This window comes from Tachyglossus aculeatus, chromosome 12 (assembly GCF_015852505.1).
Source record: "Tachyglossus aculeatus isolate mTacAcu1 chromosome 12, mTacAcu1.pri, whole genome shotgun sequence".
NCBI lineage: Eukaryota > Metazoa > Chordata > Mammalia > Monotremata > Tachyglossidae > Tachyglossus > Tachyglossus aculeatus.
The window spans coordinates 18955600-18977806 of NC_052077.1; the positions used below are offsets into that span (position 1 = coordinate 18955600).

General features: G+C 39.1%; 1 protein-coding gene across 1 annotated transcript in view; it reads right to left on the bottom strand.

Annotated features, from left to right (window-relative positions):
* TTC29 (tetratricopeptide repeat domain 29) overlaps nt 1–22207 on the bottom strand; it is a 161167-nt gene that overhangs the window by 66630 nt on the left and 72330 nt on the right. The window contains exon 10 of the mRNA XM_038755243.1: nt 1305–1396. Within this exon, the coding sequence (XP_038611171.1) occupies nt 1305–1396 (92 nt within the window). The remainder of the gene's footprint in view (nt 1–1304; nt 1397–22207) is intronic.

Here is a 22207-nt window from a genome sequence, read left to right on the forward strand (position 1 = left end):
TATCCAGGACATACTCCTTAAAAGGGCTCTCTAAAGGCCCTTTTTATTGAATTCAAACTCTGATACTGTGTGGTTTTCATTACGTCATTACATAATATTGCAAATGTCAACTTTTTAATTGAAATTTAAAAAGCCAAAATGAATCCTCTCAACATTAATGACGGCCTTTGCACCTGGCCATGTATCCCTTACGATACTCACCACAGCACTTATATACATATCCTTATGCCATACTATTTCTCTTATATGTAATTTATTTTAATGTCTCTCTTCCCTTGTTGAGTAGAAGATCCTCGTGGGCAGGGACCATGGCTACCAACTCTATTATATTGTTCTTTTCCAAGAGCATAGTACAGTGCTCTGCAAATGGTAAGCACCCAATAAATATCATTGATTGACTGATCAACATTAGTGTCCTCGTTGGTAATTCTGTTAACCTTTACCCTGGTATAATGGTTATGGAACACCAAATTGAAAGTCAGGTTTAAATGATTTTCTGTTTAAAACTGTGTATTTTGAGCTCAATTGTCTGGGATTTTGAAGGGCATATAAAGTTAGCTCCGGAATATTACATGGGACATAAGTGTTGTACAGCCCCACAATGCAAAAGGGTGTGGCAATTTAGATTTTCATAATATAGGTGAATTGAATGATTATTTAATAAAATAGAATACCATAATACCATAGCTTCAAGAAGCTATAGACTCAAACCATGATACCAAACAAATCAACTAAACTGAGTACTTCCTAATCACAACACGATGAGCAACAGAAATATGATTTTATAGTTTGTTTTCATAGTCCATGTTGATTACAGATATTTTGGACATCAACTATAGATTAAAAAGTAAAATTATAATTTAGAGATATAAAATTCTACGGTTTAAAGACTATTTGTTTACTTTGTGCTCAGAACACCAATAAATGCCTTCATCGAAGTGAGACAGAAAAATAAATGCAAATTTCTTCTGCAGAAGAGGTCTAGAAAGGTTACAGTAAGGCACATCTACTGAAGTATAGTAGATATTTTTGTATTCTTCTGGATGTTTCTTACAGCCAAGGTCACGATTAAATTTAAGAAACAAAAGAGAAGTGGAATATAATTTAACAGCTAAAGAAGAGTTTTGATACTGTACTTTAAAAGGTGTTAGTTTAAAATAATTTTTGATGAAAGGGTCACTTGAGAAGGGCCCTGCTTAAAATTTAAGCAGTCAGTAATGGGAAGCGACAGGCCTCTTAACAATTTAAGTCTTTCACAGTTGAATGGATTTTCAGTGGCAGCAAGGCAAGATGTGCTAACCTACCTTTTTAGGACCTTGGCTATAGCTTCATATCCTTTCCCTATGCCAATATTGTCATCTAACGTTGTAGAGATTTCTATGTAGGTGTTCAGAATCTGTCAGGAAGAAAAATACATATTAAATACATAATATCAGACTTGGGGCTTTTGATGCTAAACCTGATAAAACAATTTTCTATTGATATTCTACACACAGTATATCTAGATCTCAGGCATATTTTCACAGTTTACACCTGGATGAGTTTGTTTTGGTACATATTAAGTATATTTTTATTGTAATACTTTTCTTGCTGGGGTATTGATAGTTTATTTCATTAAAAAAACTTTTGCTTTTACCATTACCAAACTTGCAGTTAAAAAAATGATTTAAACAACACTACAAAAGTGAATCGTTTTAAAGTATGGATGAATATCTAAGGAAACAATACAATGTTACTCGAATCTACGGCATTTAGAACACAATTTTCTTTTAGTAAATAGTTTTTCAAGAGCATAACTTCAAGGTATATGCATATTTGATTTCCTGGGCACATCACTATTTGTTCACATGTGATTTGTTAATCATATCTAAATACACACTAAAAATCTTTGTTACAAACATGTTCCATTAACAATGACCTCTTGAGTATCAAAGTGTTACCCCTGCCAAAATTAAACATACGATCTTAATTTAATTAGATCAGTATTGTACAATTTATCATCTCATCTTTTTTTTTCCAAAGGGCAAGAAGAGAAAAACACAGAGAATGAAATCCTATTCTTTACTCTCTTGCTTTGTTCCTTGACCCAACCTATTACACACATGAGAACACAAGAATTCTCCAAAGACCATCTATGGAAATCCTTTTTGCACATTTCTAAGAAAGGATTAGTGAAAGTCATTTGGCTTGGTTTGGGAGGGTGGGGAGGTGTGAGGGAGGATGTGTATGTATCCTTTAGCCCACTCTCTGACTAGAGTATGTTATAAAATTATCAATAGTACAGATAGTTTCTCTTCTATTCATCTGTCAAAGTCTGATTATGCAGGAAATAGCTTCTGTGAAATAGAATGAGTGGTGTATTATACACTCCCAGAATTTTTGACAGCCTTTGGATTTCAAAAACCCAAAGAACACATTTTTATGAATACAGCCTCTTTGTTGTTCCTGCCTGTCTACCTGTTGTTCCCTAAATCAATCATATTTATGAGAGCTTACCATGTGCAAAGCACTGTACTGAGCACTTGGGAAACAGTGTGGCCTACTGGAAAGAGCACAGGCCAGAGAGTCAGAGGACCTGGGTTCTAATTCCAGTCCCGCCACCTGTCTGCTGTGTGACTTTGAGCAAGTCACAACTTCTCTGTGCCTCCCGCCACCTGTCTGCTGTGTGACTTTGAGCAAGTCATAACTTCATAACTTCTTAGAGAAGCAGCATGGCTCAGCGGAAAGAGCCCGGGCTTTGGAGTCAGAGGTCATGGGTTTGAATCCCGGCTCCGCCACATTTCTGCTGTGTGACCTTGGGCAAGTCACTTAACTTCTCTGAGCCTCAGTTATCTCATCTGTAAAATGGGGATTAAGACTGTGAGCCCCACGTGGGACAACTTGATCACCTTGTATCCCCCCCAGCGCTTAGAACAGTGCTCTGCACATAGTAAGCGCTTAACAAATGCCATCATTATTATTATTATTATTATTCTCTGTGCCTCAGTTCCTCATCTGCACAATGGGGATTCAATACTTATTCTCCCTCCTACTTCACCTCATCTGAGATTTGATCATGTATCCATCCAAATGCTTAATACAGTGCTTAGCACATAGTAAGCACTTAACAGATACTACAATTATTATTCATTCATTTATTTATTCAATCGTATTTATTGAGTGCTTACTGTGTGCAAAGCACTGAACTAACCACTTGGGAGAGTACAATACAACAGCGGACACGTTCTCTGCCCACAACAAGCTCACAGTCTAGAGGGAGAGTACAATATAAGAGTTGGTAAACACATAACCTGCCCACAAGGAGCTTACAAGGTAGGAGGGAGGAGCTTAAAGTCCTTCCATCCCCAACTTTGATCCACATTGCTTCCAGCCATGCAAATAGCCTCCATGCCCTGCTCACCTCCTGTCAATCAACCAATGGCATTTACTGAACGCTTACTCTGTGCAGAGCATGTCTTTCAGGCTTACCCCAGTTTCCCTAACTCATCCAACTGTCCATCCTGTCTCTTCCTTGCTCCATATTTCTCTCACTTTCCTAAGTCATCCATCTTACCTAATATCTTTGAACCCCTGGGCTCACCTTATCAGACATTCCCCTTTGCCATCGCTCAATCCAATTGGACTTTCTTGCCTGCTCATCACTAACGTAAGTTGACACCCTGATTTCCCAAAAATCTGGGATGATGCCCCCAGGTTTGCAGCATTTCCCATGTGCTTATCCAGGGCCTCCTGTTGCCTCTGATACAGTCACTCAGTCACTGTTCTCCATTTCTTCACTTCCCTCTCCTGACTGCTGATACAGTTGCAATGGAGAGGGTTGAGACAAAGGATTTGCTATCCCTGTACAGGATTAGTGTAAGGCAGAAACAAATAGGGATGTTAATGGAACTCTAATCTTCTGACCCATACACTGCCACATCTGTGCAAAATTCAATATCCAGATCCTTTATTTTTAAAAGATCTTAATGTGACCCAATCTGGATTCCTTATGAATCAACCTTTATTTTGCATCCCTTTCAGGACACTCTATTTAAAGGGTTTGGATTTATATTGGACCAATTTAACCCTGTAATTTACAAATGGTACTTTAGGGAGCTTCAAAATTGAAAACATTTTCCAAGAGTGCCTAACTTACTATTAGGAATTAGTTTATTCACTGGAAGAATTCAATACAATAAAAAATCACAGATTCTGAATCTGCAGTAATTATAATAATAATAATGATGGTATTTGTTAAGTGCTTACTAAGCGCTGAGCACTGTTCTAAGCACTGGGGTAGAAACAAGGTAACAGATTGTCCCACATGGGACTCACACTCTTAGTCCCCATTTTACAAATGAGGTAACTGAGGCACAGAGAAGACAGTGACTTGCCCAAAGTCACACAGCTGATCAGTTTAAAACAGATTTCAATGCAGAACAAATGTTAACTCTCTCTTCTGTGTTGCCTATGCACTTGGATCTGTACCCTTTAAGCAATGATATTTACCTCCACCCCACAGCATGCCTGCCATTCCCAACCCTGAAATTATTTACTCCTCCTGTCAGAACTATCCATATCAGGAAGACAAAACACAAAGTCAACCCCAGGAGCCTACCCTCTTTTCAAACCCTGAGGCCTAGCATGGGCTAATGTTAATCCACAGGGACAGCACTAGATTGGCACAAAGTTCAAGCTGATCAAGTACACAACTCCCTTTGACTGGGCACCACCACCTCCACCTCACCTGGCCTTCCACAGGCTCAACTTTACACCATTGTAATCACTCATCAGAAGACAGTCGATCCCCAAATTCATCAGACGGCTTGGTTTTGCACTCTTGGGTTCCCCTTAGTCTAACTGAGGCTTTGTGTCTCACTCTCATCTCTCCCACCACTGACCTCCTGCTCATGTCCTTCCCCGCTTCATATTTGCCAGACCACAGATCTGCCCATTTTCACAGCACTTCGGAAATCACATCATCTCCAGGAAGCCTTTCCTGATTAATTTCTCCGCTTCCCCAATTTTATCCCCACAACTTCAACCCAGCACTCTGTGCCAACACTCTCACATATTTGCAACCACCTGTAGCACTTTATGCATACTCCATTACTTAAACACTCACCTAAATATCCACTTTCCATCTTCCAATCTAGAAATTATTTTGTTATTTTAATGTTTGTCTCTTTCACTAGACCGTAAGTTCCTTGAGGGCAGGGATCTTATCTACTATCCCTAGTGTAGTCGTGCTAAGTGCTTAGTTCAGTGCTGAACAGAGAATAGGGCTTTGAAGCAGGGGGGAGTGATTGTTTGGTGGATTTGAGGATATAGGGCATTCCAGGACAGTGGTAGGACATGGGCCAGAGGTCGACGGTGGGACAGGTGAGATTGAGGCACAGTTGAGAGGGTTAGCACCAGAGGAGCGGAATGAGCAGAATGGTATGTAGAAGGAGAGAAGAGAGGTAAGGTAAGAAGGGGCAAGGTGATGGAGAGCTCTGAAGCCAATACTGAGGAGCTTTTTTTGATATGGAGGTTGATAGGCAGCCACTAGAGATTTTTGAGGAATGGGGTGACATGCCCTGAACGTTTCTGTAGAAAGATAATCCGGGCAGCAGAGTGAAGTATGGACTGAAGTGGGAGAGACAGGAGGTTGGGAGACTGTTGAAAGGAGGCTGATGCAGTAATCCAGTCAGGATAGGATGAGTGATTATACTAACATGGCAGAGGTTTGTATGGAGAGGAAAGAGTAGATCTTGGTGATGTGGTGAAGGTGAGACCGGCAGGATGTGGTGACAGATTGGATATGCGGGGTGGATGAAAGAGTGGAATCAAGGATGGTGGAAGACAGCAGCGGTAGACAGCATATGCTATACTTACAAGGGATAACTACTTTGAGCTGAGCTTCACTAAATTTTGGATACCAAGAAGCAGATTTGAAAAGTGACAGACAACCCAAGTAGTTAAACATGAAAGTGGTCGAGTACAACCTTTACTCCCACCCTGCGTGGAATGGACTGTCAGTTGTCCATAGGCTTTTTCAGCCACAACTCGGACCACGTTAGAGCTTAGTGATCAGCATGGCCTAATGGAAAGAGCATGAGCCTGAGAGTAAGGAGAACTGGGTTCTAACCTTAGCTCTGTTATTTGCTTAGAGTGGGACACTGGGCAAGTCACTTAACTTCTCTGTACCTCAGTCTCCTCAGCTGTAAAATGGGGATTCAATACCTTTTCTCCCCAACCCTAGACTGTAAGCCACCAGGGACTGTATCTGATGTGATTATCTTGTATCTGATATGTACGTATCCATAATTTATTCATATCAATGTCTATCAACTCTGTTGTACTGTACTCTCCCAAGTGCTTAGTATAGTGCTCTGCACACAGTAAGTGCTCAAAAAATGCCATTGATTGATCTTCCCCAGTCCTTAGTGCAATACTGGGCACATAGTAAGTGCTTAACAAATACCGCAATTATTCTTAAAACTAAAAAGTTTCAAGGGGCCCTGCTAGCCATGAATTTGTTTTTCAGTCTCTTCCAGTGTCAATCAAAAATTATACCCACCATCTTTAAAAGGAAAATAAAAAGTGGTACTCATATCCTATGAAACCTTAATCATTAAATAATACCTAATGCCAAATCATAACATTTCATATGAAAAATTTTTGTACCTCTCTCAATTCAGTGTGTTACTTTAAGAAAAAATAAGTAGAGAGTTATGCTTCTGGAATAAGTAGAAAACCAGAAAATATGCTGTGTTTGCCACCTTGTGCTTAAAATCATTGTCAAATTTTATTGGAAAAACATCTATTCTTATTTCTGACAATCTAACCCTGTTAGCCACTTCACAGTCAGTGAGCAGAAAGGATGCTTCTGCCTCATTTACAGTTCTTGAACATGATTCAGACAATCACCTGCAATGTTAGTCAAAGAAATCAGTAGCTAATGACTTCTGACAAGCATTGCAGTAACAGGCTGAGGACCAGCTTGGTTAATAGCCTCCACAGAAATTTTACAAGAGCCCATAGTAGGCACTGGTAGACAGCTGACGTAAGTAGAGAAAAGATGGTGGTGCCATACTTCGTCAGACATCACTTTTAGAAACACATAGGGAACGGATGTGCAATAAATTCAGTGGTTATTTTCTACAAGATTAGTTACAGTTAACAAACACTAAAGGCAGGGCAACTTAGAACAAGATATATAAAGCAATTAGTCAAACATTTTCCATTTTGCAGAAACTATATTCCTTATCAATTTGTACAGCTCATTCAAGGTATGTACTTTTACTTCAGGTAGTTCATTACTTCTCATTAGAATTTGGCATTTATTAAACCCTTATTATGTGTTAAGCCTGGAATAGACACAAGAACATGCAAAACTTACATCAGCCAAAGAGGAGCATAAAGACAGCTGCTCTAAAACTAGGCTAGAATAATAACCTTTTTTCAGAAGTTAGGTGATACTGATGACTACACAAAGACTTGGGTCAACTGAACTTCTCTTCGAGCACTCAATACCATTGATTTATTTATTGATTAATCTTAAATTATGGCAAAAAAAATGTTGAGATGAAATTTCTCTCTCGGGAACTTAAAACTAATCATTAAAAAGTTTTGAAGTCAGATGATGGATGAAATGAATTTTACAATATAATTTTTTGTTCCACATATGCAAAAATGAAAAATCAGGAATTTCTTTTTTCCTTCTTTTTATTTTTCCAGTTAAGGTTAGGTACTATTTTCTGTCCTCCTGGCATTTTTTCTCTCATCCTACATTTTTACACTCATACTTTTCCATAGTTTCATGGATATCATTCTTTTCGATGTTTTATTACTATAGTGAATGCATCAATGAAGAAGCAGTGTGGCTTAGTGGAAAGAGCATGGGCTTGGGTGTCAGAGGTAATGGGTTCTAATCCCAGCTCCATCACTTACCAGCTGTGTGAGTTTGGGCAAGTCACTTAATTTCTCTGTGCCTCAGTTACCTCATCTGTAAAATGGGGATTAAGACTGTGAGCCACATGGGGGACAAACTGATTACTGTGTATCTACCCCAGTGCTTAGAATGGTGCTTGGCACATAGTAAGCAGTTAAAAAATATCATTATTATTATTATCTATGGCAGATGAAGTACAAATCCTCTATTCTGTTTTGTCAAGCACAGTAACAACGTTAGAATTTAATGAATTACAACTCTTCATGTTTGATAATAAAACTTTGATAATGAGATTTTTTATTTATGCTTGGAAGTATAGTTGATCAATAATCTATTTCACAATGAGCACCACTGCCATTATTACATCACATGTACGAATTGCTTGTTGGAGTTAAAAGGAAAACAATGAGGGATCCACAGTGGACACACAGGGAAGATAAAGAGTGGCTAGTCCCAAATTAACTCCTGCCCTAAGCCTACCCTTAAGTTGGCTCCATGTATCGAGGGATAGGAAGGTCTTTACTAATTTTAGTAAGTGTTAAGGGGCTAATAATAACAAAAGTGGTAGTAGTAACAGTATTCACTCATTCATATTTATGGAGAGCTTACTGTGTGCAAAGCACTGTAGTAAGTGCTTGGGAGAGAACAAGATAATAAAAGACACATTCCCTGCCCACAATGAGCTATTACACGCTTACTGTGTGAAGCGCACTGTACTAAGGGCTGAGAAAGAATACAGGTGGGAATTAGATACGGTCCCTGCTCCTTGGGAGAAGACTCACAATCAAAAAATAAAAAGGAGAGGGGACTAGATACAGACCTAAGTAGGGAGTCATAGGAAAACCTATTCAATCCTCTCTAAAATATGACTGGATTTTCCTCTAAATATATATACATTAATATACATATATTAATATATATTTTAAAGCAATTCTTCACTTTCTGATCATTAACATCTTTTTTTTTTGTCTTTCAGGAGATCTCCTGGTGGCTTTCAAAATCTGTATTTAAGTGCTTACTATTTGCCAAGCACTGTATTAGGGGCTGGGGTAGATACAGAGCATCAGGTTGAACACAGTTCTTGCCTCACATGAGGCTCACAGTCTAAGTAGGAGGGAGAACAGGAACATGAGAGCTAGCTGCAAGTACTGAGCTGTGTTATAAAGAACACCTGTAAATAGGGGTCTATTAGAAATGCAAAAAGATGAAAAATTGCTCCAAGCTGCCCAGATTATGAAAGAATGAGCATCAGTGAGCAACACAGATTGAGGAGGGAAGATTTTCACAACTACTTTTGGGTGACAATCAAATTTATTTAATAATTACCAATTTATACTTTTGCTCATTTTATTCATATTCCCAAAGTGAAGTTTCTTCTCATTAGCAATATGTAATTTCAACTTCCACAGTTTCAGTGCTCAACAGTGAAACATGGGATAAAACATTTAAGGACATAGTAATTCAAACTATAAAATCAACTCCCAAAGCACATGTTCAAGCTCTGGAATTTTAAGTCTCTGACCATCTTGAGACTTGAAGCCCTTCCTTTCCCTCCTGCTTAGTCATCATTGGGACTGGAGACTGGATTAGAGGGAAGATGGATGGGCATAGATCCCAACATGAAAATTGCTGTCCTGGTGCCCTGAAACCACTTGTTTCACTTCAGCTCGGCAATTGACACCTTTTCCAGAGGAATTCAAAGTACTTTGTAAAGCGCTTTCATTTTTCTTTGAGAGAAAGATGGCAGAGAGGAAATGTTTTTCAGTTTGATCTCCCCTTAAAATTTGAAGATTACTAGACCTTGTTTTCTTGGTTTGAGGTGAGAAGGTGCCCTCTCTATCATTCTGCCTAGGCCAGAAAATCAGCAGCCTTGGCTTTGGGCAGCTGCTGGCAAAATGACATCTGGCACCTTGCCCACATCAATAAATCAACCCTCTAGACTGTAAGCTCATTGCAGACAGGGAACACTCTTGCCAACTCTGTTATATTGTACTCCTCCAAGCACTTAGTATGGTGGTCTGCATATAGTAAGCATTCAATAAATACCCCCAAAACATTATTGAGCACTGTATGCAAAGCACCGTAGTAAGCACTTGGGAAAGTACAATATAACAGACATTCCCTGCCCACAACGACCTTACAATCTAGAGCGCACATCAAAAGATCTCAAGCAAGGCCACCCAAGGCATTGGAAGACCGATTAATGGGTCCTGGAGAACGCACAGTGATCCTGCAGGGCACATGCTTGCTATTCTCTTGGATTAACCTCTAATTCTACACCAATTCCTTTGCATCCTCAGGTGCAATTCAAACCTCAGATTTTATTATTAGATTCTGTAGGACTAAAGTTGCACTCAGTCAAGGGCAAGGAGGAAACACCTCCTCCCCTCCACTGAAAGCCATCATAAAACATTTACTGCAGCTATCTCTTCCGGTGGACATCCCTACTCATTGCTAAACCTACCCCATGAGGGCTAAGAGGCCGTGAATTGGATTCACTATTTTCATATCAGCAGATAAAGCACTGAGATACAAACAAGGGAAGTTGTTTTATAAACAAGCCAGTGGCAGGGCTAAAACTAAAATTCAAATTTCCTACCTCTCAATTCAGAGCTTCCGTCTTTCACATTCAACACTGCTCTGTCACAGAGCTCTAAAGGATATGTGGCTTACCAGAAAAAAGATCAGAGATTAATCTGTACTAATGAGTGATTAATAAGATGTTTTAATAAACAGCGATACTATGAAAATGTCTCTATTTGTGCATGAACCAATTAACAAGAGAAGATTCATATGTCCTATAAGGAAAGCTGCCATCTATTTACAATCTCCTTCATTAAAGTCTTCCTTGTTCAAGATCAAATTCAATAAAAATTCAGTTCCTTTTTTCCAAAAATCCTTGAAAATGATTTTGAGCATATTACCTCTGTGCAATTTGATATCCCAACCATTTATATGGTAAACTCTACTTTAGAACAGAATGTTATGCTTTGAAATCAGTGCATGTGAACAGATTTCTTAAAATTCAAAAAAAAAAGGAAGAACACCTTCACATTACCATTTTATAGCAAATGAGCTTTATCTTTTGCTCATTCACAGTGATACAGGAGGAAGGAAAGCCTTTTATGAATCATATTCTGACAGATGTGACAATGACTGAAAGCAGTATGCCTGCCAAGAGCTTTTATCAAGTATGTTATAACAACTAGTAATAAGTGTAAATAATAAATGGATAAAATCTTATGGGAAACCATGGCAATACTAAACAATTTTTGGTCCTTGCTGATGGGGCTGTGCTAGCCCTGGAATTCCCTGGCTTCCCAGAAGTCTTTTGGCCTGACAATAAACAACAGTTTAATACTTTATCTAATCCCAGCCAGGAGGTGAGTTCAACAGCAAGCTTTTGCAGATGTTCACATCCAATAATCTATCCATAATTGATGAAACAGGGAGGTCAGATGTAAAGGCTGCTACTATTCCAGCAACAAATAAATGGTTATTGACAAAACAAGCCAGTGTAGTGCTGAGTGCTGAGCAGTAACAAGCATGAAACAGGCTGAAGCAGAAGTAGGGATGAGAATACAGTTCTTTATCTTGAGAATTCCTCAACATGATGTGTGGCATAAGGGCCAGGCTGACACATAAGCAGATGGAGGTGACTTGTAAAGGAAAACTGAGATTCTTCAAGTACATAAAAGACAAAGACAGGCAAGGGCGGAGAAGGAAACAATGAGAGAGAGGTGGACCAGCCTAGAGACTCGGGTAAGTACAAATGCATGAACTGCTCACAAATGCCTTCATATAGTAGCACTGTGATCCAGATGCCTGGATTGCTTTTATCACAGTACTCTGTCTACACTAATAAACCTGGCTGTCAAGTTGCTTAAGCCTCATAAGACCCTAATATCATAATGTTTGCATGTGCACGCTTCAATGCCCATAGCTTCCTGCTGTACAACACCTATCAATAGTCTCTTTTAACACTTCGTGATATCTTTATTCCTGCACATAAAAGTCCATAAGACATTTTCTGTATATTTAAGAATCTTCAGAGATAAACAAAAAATGCAAAATTGTATTGCTAGAATATATCTAAACACTGAGGCTACCACACTAGAATACAGACTGCATAAAAGCCAAATTTACTGCAGACATGCAAATAGAAGGCAAAGTTTTCTTTCAATAAACAAAACCTTACAGCCTTAACCTATGCAAGGAATACAATCAGTGAATTAATCAGTATATTTTTAATGACTGAATAAAAGCTCAAGACATTTATGTGAAAAATAAACGGCTGAAATTCCATTAATCTGTTTAAAGGCTTAAAAACAACATTTTAACAGAGTTTAGTACATAATATTATTATATGAAAAGCAGAATGAGTAGTAGTTATTTCTATAAGTAGTCATAAAGAAGCTTGCGACAAATGTTTTTAATATTAATATTACAAAAATCACATATCGATTTAACATTCTTTAATGGTTTATTTAGAAGTGGGATTTGTGTTACATTTTTCAACCAGTGCTTTTGATCAGCTCTGAAATAAGCTGGCAGTAAAACAGCAAAACAAATGGTTGATAGCCTTCTTTTGGCAAGCTCTAGGTTTTCTGAAGAAACTTCAGAAAATGTTGTCATTATATTCTACATTTTCTGATTATTGATCAGCATATCATAAGTTTATTCTTTTAATTAAGTTTCAGTGATTTCCTCCACTCCTATGTAAATCAATATTTCAAACAATATTAAATTATTTCTAGTTTGCTCTCTACCAGTCAAAAAACTGATCCTATGGCATTTAAAAGTTTAGTCTTATATTATTACTCTGAAAAAACTTGAATGCAATCTTCTAACCATGCTAATGACTGAAAAATAATTTTAGTTCACTATAAAATGAACATGCTTAATTAAATTGAGGAAAACCTTGCCCTTTTAATTACTAGCAATGAGTACAGAAAAAATGAATCATTATTTATTTAAATTAGGATTTTCCTCTCAATTGTATGATGTTTCACACTCATTTTACAGATGAGGAAAAGAAGGCACCATAAGTAAAATTATTGGTCTGGGACCATGTAAGTCAGAGCTTGGAATAGAATAATTCCTGCATTGAATAGCAGATATTAAGGTTTATTCGCCTACTAATTTGAACAGTGAAGTCATTTCAGGTGTACACATTGTGAGGACAAAGTGCCATCCTGAGGCAGAATGATAAGCTTTGGCTCATGCTTTTTCACTCTTAAAGGCGGTCAAGTACCATGCTTCTTAAATTCAATTTTCAGTTTTTCAAAATTTAGTCTTTCCTAGATTAGCAGTGATAAAGTGTGCAATGGACACATAGGTAATTACAATTCACCCCGAACTTCTCCCAAATCTCAACTTAACCAGTAGTTTCAACTTCTTTCTCCACTTTTGGGATATACATGATAACATGCCAGGCTTTAGCTTAATCTTATTTCCCTTTTACTGGAGATGTTACTGAGCAGTGATATAGCAACCTCTGGGAAGGAGCAGAAGCCCCTAGGGGCCTGGAGAACAGTGAATCAGGATGCACACACTGGAAAATTAATCAGTTTCTGAGAAATCAAAGACCTAATTGTTTCTGATTCTGCCTTGCATTTGAAGTAATTATTGCACATTGGAACAGAGTTGATTGGGGTTCTCTGGGTAAATCCAGCTCTCAACTCCACAGTGAAGGATGGACATCACAGTTGCTCAATTACCTTCAGTTTGGTCATTGCGGACACTTTGAAGGTTCCACACACAGTCTCCCACAGGACATATTGTTTTTCTAGGTTCAAGACAGAAGATAAGGATATCTATCTTTTTGCCTAGCCTTGCATCATTGGACAGTGGGCTACCTAGGTAGCATAATTCAGGGCATATTTATTTCTGTGCCACTTATGGAAGTCCTTGAAGCACCCTAGGTCTTATTCAGACTAATTACCCTTCCACAGCATTTTGCAGATTCTGAGAAGCAGTTCCTAATCATCTGCATATCTGCTTGGGTTTGTGTTTTCAGGGAGTAATCAATAAAGTCCAAGAGCACTAGAATTAGTAATTCTAGGATTGGGGATGATGTTCCCAGCCTGAGTTGGAAATAGGATCAATCCATCAATGGTATTTGGACACAATCGTGAGGACTAATTCTCTGGAGAAGACACTAATGCTAGGAAAAGTTCAGGGAAAACATGGAAGAGGCAGACCAGCAGCTAGGTGGATAGAGACCATAACAACGATAACAGAAGAACTGTGAGAAATGTTACGGATTATGGCAGAGGACAGGACATTCTGAAGTATATCCACAGATATACTATTGCTATTAATCAGAAATGACTTGATGGCACTTAGTAATTAAAAAACCAATGGTATTAGAGTGCTTGTGCTTACTATGTGCAGAGAACTGTATTAAGTGCTTGGGAGAATGTAATACAATGGACTTGGTAGACACGATCCCTGTCGATCAATCAGTGGCATTTATTGAGAGCTTACTGTGTGCACAGCACTGTACCACGTAATTAGGAGAGTGCAATTCAAAGAAATTGGTAGATATGGTCTCTGCCCAAAAGGAGCTCACAGTGTAGAGGAGGAGAGACGTTAAATTTTGAATAGAGGAAATGACAGAGGATAAGGATATGTATATAAGTGCTTTGGGGGTGAGAATCAAAATGCTTATGGGGCTTAGAAAGTGCAGAGGGGAGAGTGAATAAGGTAGGGCCTCTTGGAGCAGATATGATTTTAGTAGTGCTTTGAAGATGGAAAAAGAGGGAGTCTATCAGATATCAAGGAGGAGGGATTTCCAGGCCCAGTGGAGGGATGTGGACAAAGTGTAAGTGGTGAGACAGAAGAGGTAGAGGTACAATAAGTGGGCTCACGTTAGAAGAATGAAATGTGTGCAGGGTGGGTTGTGGTAGATCGGTAAGGTAAGGTATGATAAGAGAGCTGATTTAGTGCCTGGGTCAAGTTTAATGCTTATATTAGCATTGAAGAAGGTTGGAGGTACTAGAAATACTGTGAATGTAGAACGCACAGGATTTCATGACAGATTGAATGTGTGGGTTAAATGTGTGGGTTAAATGTTGCTGACTTTCACTTCCCAAGCACTTAGTACAGTGCTCTGCACACAGTAAGCACTCAATAAACATGATTGAGTGAATGAATGAATGAATGAATGAATGAATGAGAGAGATGAGTTGAGGATAATGCCAAGGTTACAGGATTGTGAAACAGGAAGGATGCTGTCTAAAGGGCTGGAAAAGTCTGGGGGAGAATGGGGTTTGGGTGGGAAGATGAGGAGCTCAGTTTTGGTTATGTTAAGATCAGAACAGAATTTAAAACTAGCTTGGAGAACTCTTGTAGGGTCTTTAATTATGACTCCATGGAATAGATTGACAGAGCAGAAGTTAGTGCACAGCCCTGCAAGTGATGGCAAAAGGTTCAGATGAGGTCTTTCACATCTTATTTGGCTAGCTATTAACATTGTAGAATATCCCATTAAGGATCTCACATTAATGAATTTATTCAAATCCCCGTTCAACTTTCTGATATTGCACCTGATATAACTTCCTCTACCACCTCCTATGTGACCAAATGCTTCCTTACTATGCATTGTAATTTCCTCCAGTATCATAGATTTCCAGGCAGCCTTTAATCCAAGCCCTATCTGGGTCTAGATATGCTAAGCTTATAAAATCAGGCTCATTCACACTGTTTACACTTTGAGCTAACAGTCTCCTCTCCCTTCCTCCAATAATTACTGGGAATATGATGCATTCTTCTTTTCGGAATTCATCTATATCCTCCATCTCTTGAGTTTTACATTATTTTCTTCCCTTTTTCAGATTAAGAACAGCAGGTGAAGTACTAAAAAGATGCTATGATCAAAATTCCATGATCCTATCCTGAAGGTTTTAACTGAAGGGAATCTGTAATACCTGTCTAGGTGAAGTTTACTTTAAAAATTTGAAAAAAAAGGCTTTCAGTGAGTATATTTTTCAAGCTCTCCATCCCTGGCATATTTTCCCGGGAGAAAGGTAGGTTTGCTCATAATGCTTTTACAACTTACATCCCTGACCCTAGCTCAAAGTCCATAATCTTATATTAAAATTTTTACACTTTGGAAGGGCACAATGCTTTTTTTTTATAAATGAAATAACATACTGTGGATATGTTTTCATTAAAGGGCAGGCACATGTATTGGCTGAAAAAGTTTCCTTTGCTTATGTGTGTCTTAGATAACATCCTGTAGATTGAAGTGTTATTTGAAAAATTTTCCACCCAAGTATCTTAAGGCTTATAAAAAAACTAATTACTAAAACAGGCACACCTTAAGTAGCTTGTAGTTTACAAGCAATGACAGTAAAACATAAACAATAGGATTCTTATGGGTTAAATGACTTAGGTACACTGAAAGATGTTTATATTGAAAGGTGAGAGAGAAACATGAGACTGAGTTATCTCTGAAAAAAATCAAATTAATGATTTCCATTTCCTATACTCAATCATATTTATTTAGTGCTTACTGTGTACAGAGCACTGTACTAAGACTTGAGAGAATACAATATAACAGAGTGGGCAGACATGTTCCCTGCCAACAACGAATAATTTCCCTCGTACAGGTCCTGAAATTAACTAATTCTTTTGCATCTGCAAATAGAGAATTAAGTCTTTTTCACCTCAGAGTAAAGATTATGAAAGCAACATTACCTGCAAAAAACACGGGTGGAATAGCGAGAAGCAGTATGGCCTAGTGAAAGGGCATGGGCCTACGAGTCAGAGGACTTGTGTTCTAATCCTGCTCTACCACTTACCTGCTGGGTGAACTTGGACAAATTATTTAACTTCTCTGTGCCTCAATTTCTCCCTCTGTATAATGGGGACTTAATACCTGTTCTCCTTTCTGGTTGGATTGTGAGTCCCATGTGGGACAGAGACAGAGTCCAGACCGATTAGCTTGTATATACCCCAGCACTTATGACAGGGCTTGACTCACAGTAGCACTTAAATATAATAAAAATAATGATAATAGCAATTATTATTATTGTTGATAAAAGTTCCCCTCTTTCTCCAAATCTAAAAATTCCTTTTGGTGTCGGAATACAACACAGGCACATTATGAGAAAAGTTTTACACTACTATGAATTCTTTACAAGAACTGCACAAAGCACAACATTATGGTTATCTGGTGGTTAAAATAACAAATAATACATGCCAGTGGAATACAAAGAGTAAAATACATAATAATAATCATAATGGCATTTATTAAGCACTTACTATGTGCAGAGCACTGTTCTAAGTGCTGGGAAGATTACAAAGTGATCTGGTTGTCCCACGGGGGACTCACAATCTTAATCCCCATTTTACAGATGAGGGAACTGAGGCCCAAAGAAGTGAAGTGACTTGCCCAAAGTCACACGCTGACAATTGGCGGAGCTGGGATTTGAACCCATGACCTCTGACTCCAAAGCCCGCGCTCTTTCCACTGAGCCACGCTGCTTCTCCATCACATCACAAGTCACTTGTAAAAGCAGAAGATATTTCCAGAATAGGCAACTGTTATTGCAATTCTCTCTATTGAACTTGCTTTCCAGGTAAGGAGAGATCAGAAATCTCCTATATGGCAGTCTTGTTGATTTGTTTTTGCCAAACCTTATATTTAAGGGAGAGAGCTGATGGTAATCCTAGCAAGCCATGCTCCTGGCTACACATAGTAATGATGATGATGATAGTTTTTGATAAGCCCTTACTTTGTGCTAAGCCATATAGTCAGTGTTAGAGTAGATACAAATTAATCAGGGCAAACAAAGTCCTTTCCCAACACAGGCTTCATAGTCTAAAGAGGAAGGAGAACAGGTATTTAATCCCTATATTACGGATGAGGAACCTGAGGGACAGAGAAACTAAGTGACTAGCACAATATCACACAACATGCAAGTGGTAGAGCCAGGACTGAAACAAGGTCTTCTGACTCCTAAACCCAAGCACTTTCTAGTAGGCTACACTGGTTCTCATGTAATAATAATAATAATGACATTTATTAAGCGCTCACTATGTGCAAAGCACTGTTCTAAGCACTGGGGAGGTTACAAGGTGATCAGGTTGTCCCATAGAGGGCTCACAGTCTTAATCCCCATTTTACAGATGAGGGAACTGAGGCACAGAGAAGTTAAGTGACTTGTCCAATGTCACACGGCTGACAAGTGGCAGAGTAGGGATTTGAACCCATGACCTCTGACGCCAAAGCCCGTGCTCTTTCCACTGAGGCATGCTGCTTCTCATCAGAAGGCAAAGAATATGCAAGAAATGATTTGAACACAGACAGAGGCCACCAGAATGATACCTAGAAGATTTAAGGCCAGTATACTGTCCTAGGTGGTCCTAATCCATCTTTGGCAAGTCTCTTTTGAGATATGGCACTCTGAAGATTGTTCCTAGACAAAGTATCCTCTAGTCAGTGCTGTTCCATTTGAATGTGGGTAATGATTCTGTTCTCATCAGCATCAACGGCATTGAGGACTTCTTGTGCACAAAGCACTATACAAAGCTCTTGGGAGAGTACAATATAGAGTTGGTAGACACGTTCCCATCAAGCCCATGAGGAGGATAAAATCAAGTTCCTCTTTAAAACAGTACATATTAGTTGTTAAACCTCACACCAAAATCTACAATCATGCTCATATCATCAGGTTTCTAGGAACAGCCATTTTATAGAACATTTGAGTCTTCATATTTGATTTCTGAGTTTGAACCAAAACCAGTGAAATCTGCATTGAAGGATTTATCAATCATATCTATTGAGAGCTTACTGTGTGCAGAGCACTGAACTTGGGAGACTACAGCATAACAGAGTTGGGCAGTACATTCCCTTCCCACAATGAGTTTACAATCTAGAGGGATTTATTCGGTCATTAATTCAACCGTATTTATCGAGTGCTTGCTTTGTGCAAAGCACTGTACTAAGCACTTGGGTGAGTACAACACAACAACAGACACATTCCCCGCCCACAACGAGCTCACAGTCTAGCGGGAGCTCATAGTCTAGAGTTACAAAGTTACCACTGAAGAAGGAAAAGTGTTATAATAATGTTGGTATTTGTTAAGCACTATTACTAAAAATATGACACCTATGTTATGAGATTAAGGACAAAACTTTCAGCTGCACTGAAAATTGACAAAATTAAATTAATATTTTGATTATTAATTATTACTGTTGCTATTATATTTGTTAAGTACTTACTGTGTGTCAACCACTGAGGTAGATACAAGTTAATCACGTCAGAAATAATCCCTGTTTCACATGGGGCTCACAGTCTAAATAATAACTCATCTATCATGAATTATTCTTTTAATGCAGGCTGTCAAGAAAGAATTACTAGTTGGCATCTTACAAATCTGAGAGTTTGCTTCCTCAAAGAAGATGTTCTAGTTCTGGTCACTAGAAAAATCAGTTCCCAAGTAACTGCATGACTGTGACTCTATAAAGGATTATTCTGCACTTCATCAGGACTCTCCACAGGGAACCATTATGTTTTACTTTTTAATATAACCCTTTTTATTTAAAAATCCCATCTGAATTTCAATTTGCTTGTAAAAGTATATATTCTCTGTAATAATCTACAGCAAAATCACTTTATAGTGAATCACAGACCAATTTGGGAGGCACACTGTGTTTATGGGGATTTAGGGTAGAATCCTAAAGGTGAATTAAAATATTGTATGGGTGTATTCCTCTGAAGTGGGGGGGCTCTATACCTGGGGCAATGCATGGCTGTGGCAGGATCACAATTTACTTGTATTTCCTCCAGCGTATTTCCACATGGATGTCCTTGCTGCCACCTTAAATTCAAAATGGTTCCAACTGAACTCATCTTCCCCTCTTCCCACCCTCCCACTAGTCCTTTTAACTTCCCCATCAAGTCATTTTCACTGTAACTTAAAGCCAACAATCTTGGTGTTATCTGTTACTCCTTGTTATCTTTTATTTAATCTTTACCTCCAGTCTGTACTAAATCCTGCCCATTCTTTCTCTACAATCTTTTGCAGATCTGCTCTTTCCTTTCCAATTCTTCTAATTCCAACTCTTGCCATCTTCCAAGCAGACTACTGAACTGGCCTCCTCTTTCGTTGTCAATCTATATTACACCCCGTGGCCTGGTTCATCTTCCTAAGCAGTTGTTCAACACAAATATATTCCTGCCTCAAAATCCTCTAGTGCTCCCCATTTCTCTCATTTCCTTTTTATTTACTGGTATTTGTTATGTACCATTCATTCAATCGTATTTATTGAATGCTTACTGTGTGCAGAGCACTGTACTAAGTGCTTACTAAGCACTGGGATAGATACAAACTAATCAGATTGGACACAGTCCACATCCCATGTGGGGCTCACAGTTTGAATCTCCACTTTACAGATGAGGTAACTGGGGCACAGGGAAGTTGTGACTTACCCATGGTCACACAGCAGACAAGTGGCAGAGCTGGGATTAGAACCCAGGGCCTTCTGAGTCCAAGACCCATGCTCTATTAGCCACACTGCTCCCTTCTTTAAGTAAAGGCTTCTGATCATTGGATTCAAAGTTCTCTGCCGATGCTCTTCTTTTTACAAGTGTATTCTCTTCATCCACTTTTCTTCAGTTTGCATTCTTTGCAGCCACTCCACCCCTTCTCCCCAGGACAGATTCCTCATAGTCTGCACTTCCCGGGACCTACAAGGCCTCAGGGGACAGGATCACATGGGGAGAGTCTGGTGTCACCTGATTTTGTTCTGTCCCTGCTGCCTCACTGTTTCGAGGGTGTGTGAAGAAGACTCACGAAGACAGAAATTTCAGAATCAAGGAGAGCAGGATAAAGATGGGGGAATAAGAGATGGATGTGAGGGTGGGGGGTCAGAGCTGTATGTTCAAGCAGTGTGGCTCAGTGGAAAGAGTATGATCTTTGGAGTCAGAGGTCATGGGTTCAAATCCCAGCTCCGCCAATTGTCAGCTGTGTGACTTTGAGCAAGTCACTTAACTTCTCTGTGCCTCAGTTACCTTATCTGTAAAATGGGGATTAAGACGGTGAGCCCCCCCATGGGACAACCTGATCATCACCTTGTAACCACCCCAGTGCTTAGAACAGTGCTTTGCACATAGTAAGTGCTTAGTAACTGCTTACTATTATTATTATGTAGGATGCAAGGCAAAATGGGGCATGGATGGAAGAATGGTTGCCATTGTCAGGTATTAACAAATGACATCCTGCCATGAAACCATTTGACATTAAGCACGCAGTAAGCGCTCAATAAATACAATCGAATGAATTTAGTATCTCTCCTTGATCCTGAACATCTGCTGGCCAAATCTATAATATAAAGTGGAAGGTAAAGAATATTTTTCCATTCCATGCCATTTCTGGATGGATGGAGAAGGACACACAGCTCAGATAGCTGCCATTTCTTTCCTGGTTTTTAAGTCCTGTGATGCTTCTGCCACTGACCTGCTAAAATCTCTTGAGTCAGAAGTAGTTTATCATGGGACTATGGTAATCCTGTATTTTTAATGGTATTTTTTAAAAGCTTATTATGTGCCAGGCATAGTATGAAGTGTTGAGGTAGGTACAAGCTAATCAGGTTGGACACAGTCCATGTCCCAAATGAGGCTCATAGTCTTAATCCCCATTTTATAGAATAAGGTACGTGAAGTGAAGTGACTTGCCCCAAATCACACAGGAGACATGTGATAGAGCCGGGATTAGAACCCAGGTGGTGAGATGGATAAAGCACGGGCCCGAGAGTCTGAAGGTCAGGGGAGCAGCATGGCTTAGTGAAAAGAGCACGGGCTTGGGAGTCAGAGGTCGTGGGTTCTAATCCCGGCTCTGCCACTTTGCTGTGTGACCTTGGGCAAGACACTTAACTTCTCTGGGCTTCAGTTACCTCATCTGTAAAATGGGGATTGACTGTAAGCCCCATGTGGGACAACCTGCTTTCCTTGTATCTACCCCAGCACTTAAAACAGTGCTTGGCACATAGTAAGCACTTAAATACCACAATTATTATTATTAGTAGTAGTATAATCTCAGCTTTGCCACATCTGCTGTGTGACCTCGGGCAAGTCACTTCAGTGGGCCTTAGTTACCTCATCTGTAAAATGGGGATTGAGACTGTGAGCTCAAGTGGGACAAGGGACTGTGTCCAGCCTGATTTGCTTGTATCCATCCCAGCACTTAATACAGCAGCTGGCACACACTAGTGCTTAACAAATACCATAATTAGAAAAGCAGGGTGGCTTAGTATTTATTTTATTTTATTAATATGTTTGG